The sequence below is a fragment of the Caretta caretta genome, chromosome 11, assembly GCF_965140235.1.
Source record: "Caretta caretta isolate rCarCar2 chromosome 11, rCarCar1.hap1, whole genome shotgun sequence".
NCBI lineage: Eukaryota > Metazoa > Chordata > Testudines > Cheloniidae > Caretta > Caretta caretta.
Genome location: NC_134216.1, coordinates 64,489,742 through 64,502,345, shown reverse-complemented (window position 1 = coordinate 64,502,345; position 12,604 = coordinate 64,489,742). Strand labels below are relative to the sequence as shown.

General features: G+C 43.4%; 1 protein-coding gene across 3 annotated transcripts in view; it reads left to right on the top strand.

Moving 5' to 3' along the window:
- PTH2R (parathyroid hormone 2 receptor) overlaps positions 1-10,488 on the top strand; it is a 101,459-nt gene extending 90,971 nt beyond the window's left edge. For all 3 annotated transcript variants that reach the window (XM_048869919.2, XM_048869918.2, XM_048869920.2), the window contains 4 exons: positions 1,810-1,904; positions 5,076-5,214; positions 6,332-6,373; positions 7,096-10,488. In XM_048869919.2, coding sequence (XP_048725876.2) covers positions 1,810-1,904; positions 5,076-5,214; positions 6,332-6,373; positions 7,096-7,491 — 672 coding nt within the window. In that variant the 3' untranslated portion in view covers positions 7,492-10,488. The remainder of the gene's footprint in view (positions 1-1,809; positions 1,905-5,075; positions 5,215-6,331; positions 6,374-7,095) is intronic.
- The last annotated feature ends 2,116 nt before the right edge of the window (positions 10,489-12,604 follow it).

Here is a 12,604-nt window from a genome sequence, read left to right as displayed (position 1 = left end):
AGAATCAGGCTCAGGCCCTGTGTGAATTGATGTCCTAAACTTAGCCTCTGAGGACCTATAGGAACAAGGAATTCAAAAGCCTTTCACCAAGACCAGTTTGCCTCCAGATCCCAGATGTTCTGCCCTTATTTCAGAGGTCACAGTGGCAATAAAGGCCTGGTCCAAAGCCGCTGAAGTGAATGGGAAAATGCTCCAATTGACTAGATGGGCTTTGGGGAGAAGGGGTCTGACAGGTAGCTCAGATTTGAAAGTTTCCTAACAAATTTCTGTTTGATTCATGTGGATGAAAGTTCTCCTTAAGGGACCCCAAACCTTTTTCACTGCAACTGTTTCCACTGGCAATATGCTGTTGTGACAGCGTGGGATTCCAGTTAGTGATACAAAAGACCCATTATACTCTCAGTTTCATCCTTTTGGCAGCATAGCGTATGATCCCCTGGCAGCGTACTCACTAGATTTTCAACTGACACTATGAGACCATTTGATTGTTTGTTTGTTCACAATCAGCATCCAATTCTGCGGGAGGGCTTAGCTGATGCAATAATAGGCACTTTGGTGCATGGAATAGAAAATGCTTTCTATGCCTAATAAAGGCAGCAGGTGTATTCAGGATTTCTAAATTACACCACAGAAGTCTTGCCAAAGCTGCACTTGAAAGGGGTGGTTTGCAAATGAAAGCCCTGCGTGTACACAAGTAACACTGGCAGTAGGTACAAGGGAAACAATGCAAAATAAACTGTGATAACAGGGCTATCTGTGATGCATAAAAAAATTACACTGCTGTGAAGACTAGGGCTTACTATGCCCAGCACTCAAGCAATGCCGAAAAGATCTCCGCCAGTTCAGCGGAACCTGTTTTAAGGTGCAATATCTCCCAAACCCCCGGGGCTGGAAAGAAATGCCATATAGCTTTGGGAAGCTGGGATTTGTCCAATTTCACAGAGCTGGTACTGCCAACTCCAGTAATCCTGGCCAGATTGAGGACATCAGCCCTTAAAAACAATAAAAAAAAAAACCCACACTTTATACCGAGCTGACTTTTGTTTCTACTCAAATCCTGATGTGGTTTGAGCTGCTGCTATATTGAGCACAGCTGGAGTTAGGCCCAGAGTCACCGAACTGGCTGAACTGTGCTCAGGGGAAGTGCACAGGTTGGTGATGGACTAAGGTGATATTAAGCCATCTTTGCAACTCCCTGATCATGTGGTCAATGGGCATTGGTCCTTGTCCCCAGCATGACTTAAACCTGGTGCCTGTGGCCCCAAAAGACCATCATAGCCACAGTCCCTTTTGCCAGGCTATCCCCCCTACACTAAATCAAAGAAGGGTTGACATAGGAGTGTTTATATCATCTCTCTGCCACCCAAGGATTCCTCCCTCCCCTGACCCAGGTAGCCAGTCCACTTTGCACCTCTGGAGTAGCCTCCAGGCCAATGAATCTGGCCCTAAAGCTTTTAGTAATGGAAAGCATGGGATCCCATAATTAACACCTCATCAATATCTAACTTAACCCATGTCAGAACTGAAGTGGTTTAATTTGGCATGGTTGACTTCAATGGAGCTGAAAATCTGGCCCATCCATGATAACCAAGTGATGTGATATCTCACAGCTAGCCAGGGCTAGGAACTTCAGAACCAGTAACTTTTCCAAGCAATGTCCTGGACCAGTGATCAGAAAGATATATTTTATCCTTTCTGCAGTTTTCCTATGTGGCAAAATGTTCTTCATTGTTTTTGTGCCTATGCTCCTGATTACATTCTTTTCAACCAACCTTCAAACCCCCTGTAATACCGCTCTGCATTTTACAGCTGAACTTCATTCTGTTCCTGAACACCGTACGGGTTCTGGCAACCAAAATATGGGAGACAAATGCTGTTGGGTATGACACAAGGAAACAATACAGGTAAATCCCTGGGCTGGATTTTGTTTAACAGCATAGTCAAGATTTTTCTGGCTAAAAGAGATGCTTTAAACGGTATGAATCACCTACAAGTCTCAATAAAAGGTGAAGCAGCCTTTGAAGCATAGCTTCTGAGAAATTTCGGGGTTGATGGATTGTTTTGCTACATTCATCTGAAATATCCTGGTTTTGTAAATTCATCTTCCAGACTGTGTGGGCATGCAAGTTCAGCTTTCCTGTGGGCATTTCTGAAAAATATTCATTCATTTATTCTAGGGCTGTCAAGCGATTAATTGCACTGTTAAACAATAATAGAATCCCATTTATTTAAAATATTTTTGGATGTTTTCTACATTTTCAAATATATTGATTTCAATTACAACACAGAGTACAAAGTGTACAGTGCTCACTTTATAGTTATATTTGATTACAAATACTTGCACTGTAAAAAACAAAAGAAATAGTATAATTCACCTAATACAAATACTGTAGTGCAATCTCTTAATAACAAAAGTTGAACTTACAAATGTAGAATTATGTACAAAAAAATAACTGCATTCAAAAATAAAACAAATGTAAAACTTTAGAACCTACAAGTCCACTCAGTTCTACTTCAGCCAATTGCTCAGACAAACAAGTTTGGTGACAATTTGCAGGAGATAATGCTGCCCACGTCTTGTTTACAATGTCACCTGAAAGTGAGAACAAGCGTTCGCATGGCACTGTTGTAACTGGCTGTGATGGGTTCGGTCACAGGGATCCCCTTTGGGACTGTCACCTGATGTGCTGGAATCACCTCTGAGCCCGTTTTCCCTGCACTACACTATTGTATGAGGTGAATTGAAAAATACTCTTGTTTATCATTTTTACAGTGCAAATATTTGTAATCAAAAATATAAAGTGAGCACTGTACACTTTGTATTCTGGGTTGTAATGGAAATCAATACATTTGAAAATGTAGAAAAACATCCAAAATATTTAATGCATTTCAATTGGTATTCTATTGTTTAATCGTGCAATCACGATTAATTTTTTTAATTGCAGTTAATTTTTTTGAGTTAATCGCGTGAGTTAACTGCGATTAATCGACAGCCCTAATTTATTCATTAATCTAGATCTATCCAGCAGAGGCTACAACCCTAGCACACCTAACCATAATGAAATATCGTTAAAAAAAATCACACACACACACAAATGCTTACAGAACTCTTATAGAGGGGTACTCTCAAAAATCCCCTCTTACTCTTATAACCACCACCACCACTTGGGACCCAAGTCAACCCATTGATCTACCAAACTCCTGAGAAAACAGATGGGTCTTGCAGGTTAACAATTCTGGGGGTGGCGAATCAAGGAGAGGGAGTGCATTCCAAACTGAGCACCCAACTTGGAGAATGTCCTGCCAGCAGATGTATACCTTTAACTCAAGCAAGGTCCAGCATCTCTTCAAGGTGAAAGGTGGTGTCTCAGTTAACCAGCTCCCAAACCAATGAAGGACTGTCACACTGTTTGGAGTGGTTCACAACTGTGAGTGTCAATCTCAGGGCAGACTGTCAAAAATTAGATTTCACCAACCCAGTAACAAATGTGAATTCCTGAAGCACCATACCAGTCTTACCATGGAGTCACAGACAGTCCCCTCAGGCATTCCACGCTATCTTGCCAGCCAGGCAAGCTGGACTCAGTGATAGTTGGCTGCCACACATAAAACCAAAGACCACAAAAGATTCAGGTTGCTTCCAGTCCCCACAGACCAGTCACTTACCCTAGGTCAATTTGTACCTAGATCTCACACCACAGACAACACTTGTAGCCAATCCTGTAATAAACTAACTAAGGATTTGTTAACTAAGAAAAGGAATGAGAGAATTATTTACAGGTAAAGCATATATATGCCAATGAGTTACAGTTTATGGTTCCAAAAGGTGACAGAGTTGTAGAAATCCGTCAGCACTGAATGTCTTATAGGGCTAACCCAGCTTGACCCTAGAGATCTCTGCTTCTGTTTCATGGCTCCTGCAAAAGTCCAAACAGCAAAAGAAATGCAAATTTTAATATAATTAAAGCTCCAGCTGGAACCAAATAGGCAGTCAGTTCAGACTCTGGAGCACTGGTGTAATGTATTCTCTCCACGGCGCTCTGCTTAACAAGTGGTTGGCCACATACTGCACTAGCTTCAGTTTCCAGTTGATTGCTGTGTGTAGCCTCCCGTAGAGTGAATTACAATAAACTATTCCTAAGGTGACAAAAGCGTAGATGAATGTGCAAAGACCTGCATGAGAAAAGAAAGATTACACCACCTGCCAATGGGAAAAACACTCGTGGCTGTCACACTTACCCGAGCAGCGGGCTCGGTAGTGACACACTGAAGTTGCAAAGCTGTATTGAAAGGGCGGTCCTAACCAGGGGAGCACCTCTGCCATTTTCTGGAACAGTTTGAAACTGATCCCTTCAGGTGTGTCCTGGGGTGCAAAAGTAGACAGGGTGCGATGGGGAGGTTGTGAGCCCATGCTCCCAGCCTCCACCACACTGAGCAGTGGAGCTAGCCAGCCGTGCAAGGGATGTAGCAGCAGGCACACTTCCACTGGACCTCTTGGAGCTCCAATGCTTCACAGATCTCTCACTGAGGTGTTGCAGCTACAAGCCACACCCTATTGGAGGGTTTTTGCTGCAAGCCACAGTAGAGCCCTTAATTTGTAGGGTTTTCTTGGAAATGCCCATTTCCTTTTTAACTGAACCTTCCCCAGGCTCTTGAGCTTTTCAGCATTTCACACAAGAAAAGAGAGCTTTTGCTTTTTCAAGATGAAGTGTAAAAGCTCTCACGGGTCCAATGTAATAGAAAAGTACTTGTGTACCACAGTGCTAATTCACGTAGCAAGTACCTGCTGAGGGAGTGACGGCTGCAGTACAAATCACCCTTGTTGGGGTACATTTTGGGGACACAATCAAGTGGGACTCTATGTTTTATGCTGGATTGAGGAAATGTAATTATCCCACATTGCCACTGGGACTTTTTATGCTGGAAAATGATTAGCTAAAAACAAAATAGGAAGTCATTACTCTGTAGGAGGTTGAAAAGTCAACAAATTTATGTTAGATGTAATCTTAATGAGTCTACATGATCTCCTCACTGCAATCCACTCATTCTTGTATTTTTTTGTAACGGTCTTACAGGAAGTTAGCAAAGTCCACCTTGGTTCTGATTCTGGTCTTCGGGGTGCATTATATTGTCTTTGTGTGCCTACCGCACACTTTCACCGGGCTGGGATGGCAGATCCGAATGCACTGTGAGCTCTTCTTCAACTCTTTCCAGGTGCGAGATATATTATCCGTTTTGTTCTCTGTCCTTCTCATCCCTTACCCCTTCTCTCTGGTTTTCTGCAGACCCTTGACACTACGTAACAGTGTAATTCTGACGCCAAAGGCAAATCACATTTTTACAGAGCTCTGACAAGGTTGGTCATTGAGTTCCTAAACCTAGGAGCAGCTGGGGGCTCGTTCCACACTAGAGAAAACACAACAGTACTCCTGCTCCTGTGTGCTATTTACCATGGAAGGGTTGTGATGACTATATCTGGAGTGTGTTTTCTCTGCTGGCGTATTATTAGCTTTTGTGATAAAATAGATGTCTTTTTGTTTCCTAGTTAGGATGAAGATTCCGAGTTTAATTTACTTTTCTACTATATGCATTCAGTTACTATGACAACTGGGTGTAAATAACCACAAGATTATGTAGGTTCAAGAAATAACAGTGAAAGCAGACATTGCAGACACGAATCTGAAGATAGAGAGCAGAGCTGATTGGTTGGAATAATTTTCCAACACAAAATGCCATTTTCACAAAAATCAAAATTTTCTGTAGGAAAATATCAATTTTGCAAAAAAAAAAAAAATATTTTCTCTCAGGAAAACTGAAGTGATGGTTTTCCAGCTGCCCTGTGCAAAGGTCTTGTTAATTTCACTTTCTGACTCTTGTCAGTTTCACATTCTCTCTGCAGGCAGGATTCTGGCCAGTGGAAACATTCCATTTTAGTTCTCCTGAAAGGGAATTTTTCTGGAAGTTTCTTCTCACAAAACATTTCACATTTTTTTACTTTCTGTCCTCATTTGGCACCAATTTTTTCCCCCCAGGAATGTGAAATATTTCATGGGAAGGGATTTCCATTTTCCAGCCAGTTGTACTAGAGAGAGTATCTAGCTTCCATCTCCTTGTCTTCTTTCTCCAGGGATTGTGATAACAGATAAAACTCTGCTGGGTGTAGCTAAAATAACATGGAAAGAACTTAGAAGACTTTGAGAAATGATAAACTTCATTAATATGTTTAACATAAGTTAGACATGCTAAAATTTAGCTGGAAGGAGACTTACATTTGACATGCTTCTTCACATGGCAATTATCCCTTAATAATTTATGCTTCCTTATCCTTTAGGGTTTCTTCGTCTCCATCATCTATTGTTACTGCAATGGAGAGGTAAGTTGAAAGCCCGGATTGGATGAGGCTCCTAACCAAAAATCACTGCGTGACAGAAAGGGATATTTTGTACAGAATGTAATAAGAGGGTAGTTGCGAGTTAGCAGTTTGTCCCTACAGCTACTGAGCAACTCTTAAAGGGATAGGGTCAGGCAGTTGGTTCCCTAAATTGTTATGAATTATAAAATAAACAAAATGGAAACAATTTTTGTCTAGATTTGAACAGGCCCCTGTATTATTTGCACCTTGGTCAGAAACTGACTAGTAATATTCATTGTACCAATGGAGTGAAATGACATGCACGATGAAATGTAAATGCAATGTTTAAAAAGGTCTTTCAGTCAAGGTGACATTAGTGACACAGGGCCAGATTCTGATGCTCTTACTTCAGCAACACTTTACTCTAATGGTCCCTTCTGGCTTTATCATCTGAATCTATGATTACAGTAGGACTGGAGAAAGGAACTGTACAACTTGAGAAAGTTAATTAGAATCTGGCTGATAGGTGATGACATTTGATTGGGCATTTGGGATTTTTCTTAAGGGTTAATATGTGATTTTTTAACCTGATTTTACACAGCTGGAGGGGCTTCATATCATGTGAATTTTCAAGATTGTGCTTTAAAGGGAAGATGGTTAAAGGTTTCCTTTAGCTTTTGACTCCTTCCCCTTACAATTTATGCCTTAGATCTGTTGATTGATTTTGTTTTTCCCTCTGGTAGGTTCAGACTGAAATCAAGAAGACTTGGACTAGATGGAACCTGGCTATTGACTGGAAAAGGACGACTCCATGTGGCAATTACAGATATGGCTCCGTCCTAACCAACATGACCCACAGCACTAGCAGCCAGTCTCAGATGGTGGCCAGCTCTCGCGTGGTTCTGATTTCCAGCAAAGTCTGCAGAAATGCCAGTAGGCAAAATGAGGCACACATGAATTTGCCTGGGTACGTTAGGAGCAACACTGAACAGGACTGTGTGCACCACTGGGTTCGTGAAGAGGCCAATGAAAATGAAGAGGAGCAGGTGGATGATATATCGCTCAAGGAATCACTTAGACCGCGGGGTAGTAGCACAGACCCTGAGCGGAACAGGGTAGAAATGGAGGAGGCTCTGTGAACAGTCATGGACATCCATGGGGATGTCCAATATAAAACGAGTTGAATCCTCTTATGATGCCAACAGCTACTAGTATCTGTATACTGCCTTGAGCCAATCTCGGTGAAGATCTTGGTCAATGATGAAGCTCAATTTACAAGGACTCCAGACCTACATAATGCTGCTGACTACGCAAAATGGTTTCTATGCCACTGTCAAGGTTCCCTCCCCACTCTGAACTCTAGGGTACAGATGTGGGGATCTGCATGAAAGACCCCGTAAGCTTATTTTTACCAGCTTAGGTTAAAAACTTCCCCAAGGTACAAACTTTGCCTTGTCCTTGAACCCTATGCTGCCACCACCAAACGTGTTAAACAAAGAACAGGAAAAGAGACCACTTGGAGATGTCTTCCTCCAAAATATCCCCCCAAGCCCTACACCCCCTTTCCTGGGGAAGGCTTAATAAAAATCCTCACCAATTTGTACAGGTCAACACAAACCCAAACCCTTGGATCTTAAGAACAATGAAAAAGCAATCAGGTTCTTAAAAGAAGAATTTAATTAAAGAAAAGGTAAAAGAATCACCTCTGTAAAATCAGGATGGTAAATACCTTACAGGGTAATCAGATTCAAAACATAGAGAATCCCTCTAGGCAAAACCTTAAGTTACAAAAAGAAACAAAAACAGGAATATACATTCCACCCAGCACAGCTTATTTTACCAGCCATTAAACAAAAGGAAATCTAATGCATTTCTAGCTAGATTACTAACTAACAGAAGTTCTGAGACTGCGTTCCTGATCTGTTCCTGGCAAAAGCATCACACAGACAGACCCTTTGTTTCCCTGCTCCAGCTTTGAAAGTATCTTGTCTCCCCATTGGTCATTTTGGTCAGGTGCCAGCGAGGTTATCTTAGCTTCTTAACCCTTTACAGATGAAAGGGTTTTGCCTCTGGTCAGGAGGGATTTTATAGTACTATATAAAGAAAGGTGGTTACCCTTCCCTTTATTTTTATGACAGCCACAAATGGCAAAGGCACAAAAAAGTGAATTTTTAGCCAGAGGCTTTATACACGATAAAACATTCTGTTGAGACACAGTCATTCTTTATATGCTTACACTACCTGCATTACACTTAAAACTCTGCACAGCAAACACATCTTAGCTGGTTTATGCAAATGCTCTTCTGAAGGCATGTGAAAGGTGACTCCTCCATTTGTAGACCTGAAAGGTGGAAATCAGAAGGTTTACAGTATATGCATGTGAAGGGATTCTCTGGACTCCAAAATGTCTTCGCTGTGAATCACAGGGCTGGGAAAAACTTAAGGGTTTCCATCCAGTACCTTGTGAACTTTGATCTCAAAGCGGAATGTTTCAAATCATGTTTTTAAACTGAGATGCTACTTACGTTTGATTATTTATACTATTGCTTTAGTTTGTTTTATGGAAACATCCAAACCAAAACCTCATGTACTATGCGACCTAAATTCTCTAATGAGACAGCCCCTACTGCATGCACTGAGCTCTGCAGTGATTTGGGAATTAAGTGGCAATACTAACTGAATATGAAATCATTTGAAAACCTTCCGGGTAACTGAAATAATGCTAAAAAGAGCACCAGAAAATTTAAATATAATTAGTGCCCTGTAGTGGAGGAATGTCTCCTGCTGTATGTCGATCTCTGAAAGACTTTGATGTTGGACAGCGAATGGGTTTGTGCCCTCTGAATCTCCATTAAACATCAAAAGAAGCCGTGATTGGATGAATAGAGACCTGAACTACTTCAGCCAGCTTCAGTACTGTGTCAAAAGCACTTTTATTAAACACGTCAAGATCTTTGCCAGATACTTACTTCCTGTTGGCCAACTTTGGTCCAAAGATCCTTATGCGGAGATCAAATTCTTCTGCTGGCACACAATCCCACTCCATTCTTCCATGGATTTCCAAGCAGTGGATTTCTGCTACAGGGGGGATCGGATACACAGTCTGGCAGCTGCCTACACCACGTCTCTCCACAGCCCCTCTAAGTGCACCCCTCTGACATGCTTCTGCTGTCCAGGCAATTTTTCATTGCTTCCCCTCATGCGGAGCTGCTATGTAAAGTGGAGAAGACGCAGTTGAGCTCAGATGTGGTAATGGACATGGTATAACAATCGGACAGAACAGTTAAGGAGCTGCTGCTTGCCTCGCCATGTTGGCCTAGGTAGGGGGAACTCATGAGAGAGCCCCTAAATGGAAATGCAATGGCTCCCATCGTGGTAGGCTAGTGCTGCCGTCCGTGCCACAGTCTTGACTCTTAGAAAGATTTCACTCTTTCTGCCTTCTGCTCGGCCATAACAAGGGCAACGGCAGAGGGGGAAGCCCAGGAAATGCACTGAATTCCTCCCTTGTGAGAAAAACTCACACCACGGCCCAGGGGTGAAGATGGCAGCAAAAAGGCCATTTTTGTGGTGCTGCTGTGTAAGCTGGACCGCTTGGGGTGGGGTGGAAGGTGCAGTATGCTGCCATTCACATCCCCACATGTCTACATGAGGCGGGGGGGAGGGAGGGCTTCCATCCTAACTATTGAGAAGTACCAGAGTGTGCTGTAAAACACGGAAATGTTTTTTAAATGACTGAATTTGGGGGAAATGGGTGAAAATAGTTTAAATTTCATCTGAGTGTCAATTGAGCCGAAAAGACTGAGATAACTAACGAAGCAATGATCTGTTTGGAGTAGATTTGAAATTTACCAGGAACGGCAGCGCATTTCTCCCTACAAGGCATGAAAAGAAGAACAGGCCAGGGCGATGCCAAGTCCGCTCTCTGGGAACTGCATGATTTCCCACAAAAAGTCCCAGATCCCACAGCAACTTCATGTCTGAATGAAACATCAGAGGGCTGATGCTGTGAAGTGCTAACTGATGTTAGATGTTAGATGTCCATTGTGCTGTTTCGGTTGCTGTTGTTTCATGATTTTGTTGGGTAACTATTGTTCAGTGGCACATGAGAAACATTAAAAAACACCCTCCTTTTTTCAGCTTTTCAGTTGTGCTTAAAGCTTTGGCCTGGCACTTGTGCTTCTCGTTTATTTCTGCTTCTGTGGCCTATCAAATCTCTCTCAGAGACGCTTCTTCATTACAGTGATCCTTTTCCTACCCAGGTATTCTCTGTGATTAAAAGCTCAGATTTCCCTCATTGAGCCTATGAACTAGCCGGTAAACCTTTTAGACAGGGGAATAGACAAGATGGCAATTAGTGAGAGTTAGGTGCACGAGTTCCTTTGACGATCTGGGCCTCTGTCTCTACTAATCTGGGTCAGATCTAGAGCAGCAAGAAATTGAAACAGAGCTACAGTCAATAGCCCAGAAAATAAGACAAACGTTCTGTCAAACCAATGAGCAAAGGTAAACAGTCCAGAAGAGAAAACTAGTGGGGGAAAAACCCATCAAAATGGTCAAAGATGACATGAATGTAATAGAATGGATTTACATTGCACTTCAGCACCAGCCCCTAACTGGCCAGCATTTCGACTTTGCTTATATTATAGAGGTTTATTAAAGAAGCTTATGGGTCAGCCTCATTTTCTCAACTGTGTAGATGCTGAAAAATTTTCATAACTCTTCCCTCTCCCCACCTGGCACTGACTCCAGCCCCTCTGCAGCCTTTCCTTCTGCAAAACTGGTTGCCCAAGCTCATACCTTCACACTTCATCTGAATCCAAGTCTGGATACTGGTTCAGCAACTATTTCTGCTGGAAGAGCTGTCTGCTGCCTTGGAGTAATAATATTTTCTCTTCCCGATGCACAGGAGTGACATTTTACAAATCAATCCCTGGATGCAGCTGTCTGAGGAAAGGGTCCTCCTGTCATCTTCCTTGCTTTATCACGGTGTCTCCAAAAGAGTGTTCTTTCTTTATAGTTTTAAAAAGCAAGTGCATGGCCAGTGAGAGAGCTCAGATTGATAGCACCAGCAACATGAACACCTCCTGATTTATGGCACTGCCAATGCAACTGCAAACATCCTCTTTACTATCCAGTCAGGTTGCCTCCTACCTCACCGGGGCTGATCACATCTAGTGACAGCGAGGTAGTGCTCGTTACTTTCTGCTCAGTGCATCAGGCCAGATTCTCCAATCTACCAGGGAAAGAAGCGGGTGGAGCGGAGCAGAGCTCAGTTATGCCTAATGGAGTAGGATCCCTGTACAACCCTGTAGCAAGACAATGACTTACCGGCACGGCACCTCCTGCTGGTCATCTGGGTAATAGCTCTTTCCAGCCTCGGAGCACCTCCTTCTGGCCGGTGTCTCGCCTGCCTCAGGCCCCATGTCCCTCCCGGACCCCAGTGCCCTTTTCCCTTGAGGTTCTGCCCACTGCAGTACCCGCAGTCTCTGCGTCTCCCCTCCCAGGGGAACCCCCAACCCTCTAAACCCACCTTGCCTCAGTGGCTACTGACAGTCATCATCTAGCCCCCCGCTCACTGGGGCAGACTGAAGTCTGTAATGGGCACTCATCACTGGCAAGGAGGATGGGAACTGCTGCCTTTGCCTATCCCTAGGCTACACCTCTATAGCCCCAGTACCTTCATGGGGTTTTACGAGGCTGAGCTCCCCAGCTCCCTTTGCCCTTTCCCAGCACTGCTCCACTTCAGGTACCTTGCTCCCGGGCAGCTAGCCCTTCTCACTCCAGGGCTAGAGTGAGACTCCTTCAGCTCCTGGCCCGCAGCCCTCTTATAAGGGCCAGCTGGGCCTGGATTGAGCTGTCCACAGCTGTGGCTGCTTCCCCAGTCAGCCTAGCTTTTCCCAGCCCCTGCCCTCTTCAGGGCTGCTTTTAACCCCTGCCTATCGGAGTGGGGCAGGCGCCCTACTACGAACCCCTCAAACCATTTCCACAGCTCAGGCTGAGTGGAGAATCAAGCCATTAATGTTCTTCTCTGTCATCATATTTAAAGGATCCATTGTAAGGAGGGTATTAATGTGTTCCCGCAGACAATTGTAATACTCTGAAATACTTGGAATGGTTTTGGTGTGGGAGCAGGGAACACTTAAGAGAATGCTGCTTTGACGAACAACGTGACCGTCAGAGGACTTCTTTCCTTGAAAAGGTGTGCATGCACTCCCTGCTGAACAGACTTGCATTTTAAAGGGTTTGGTAAGG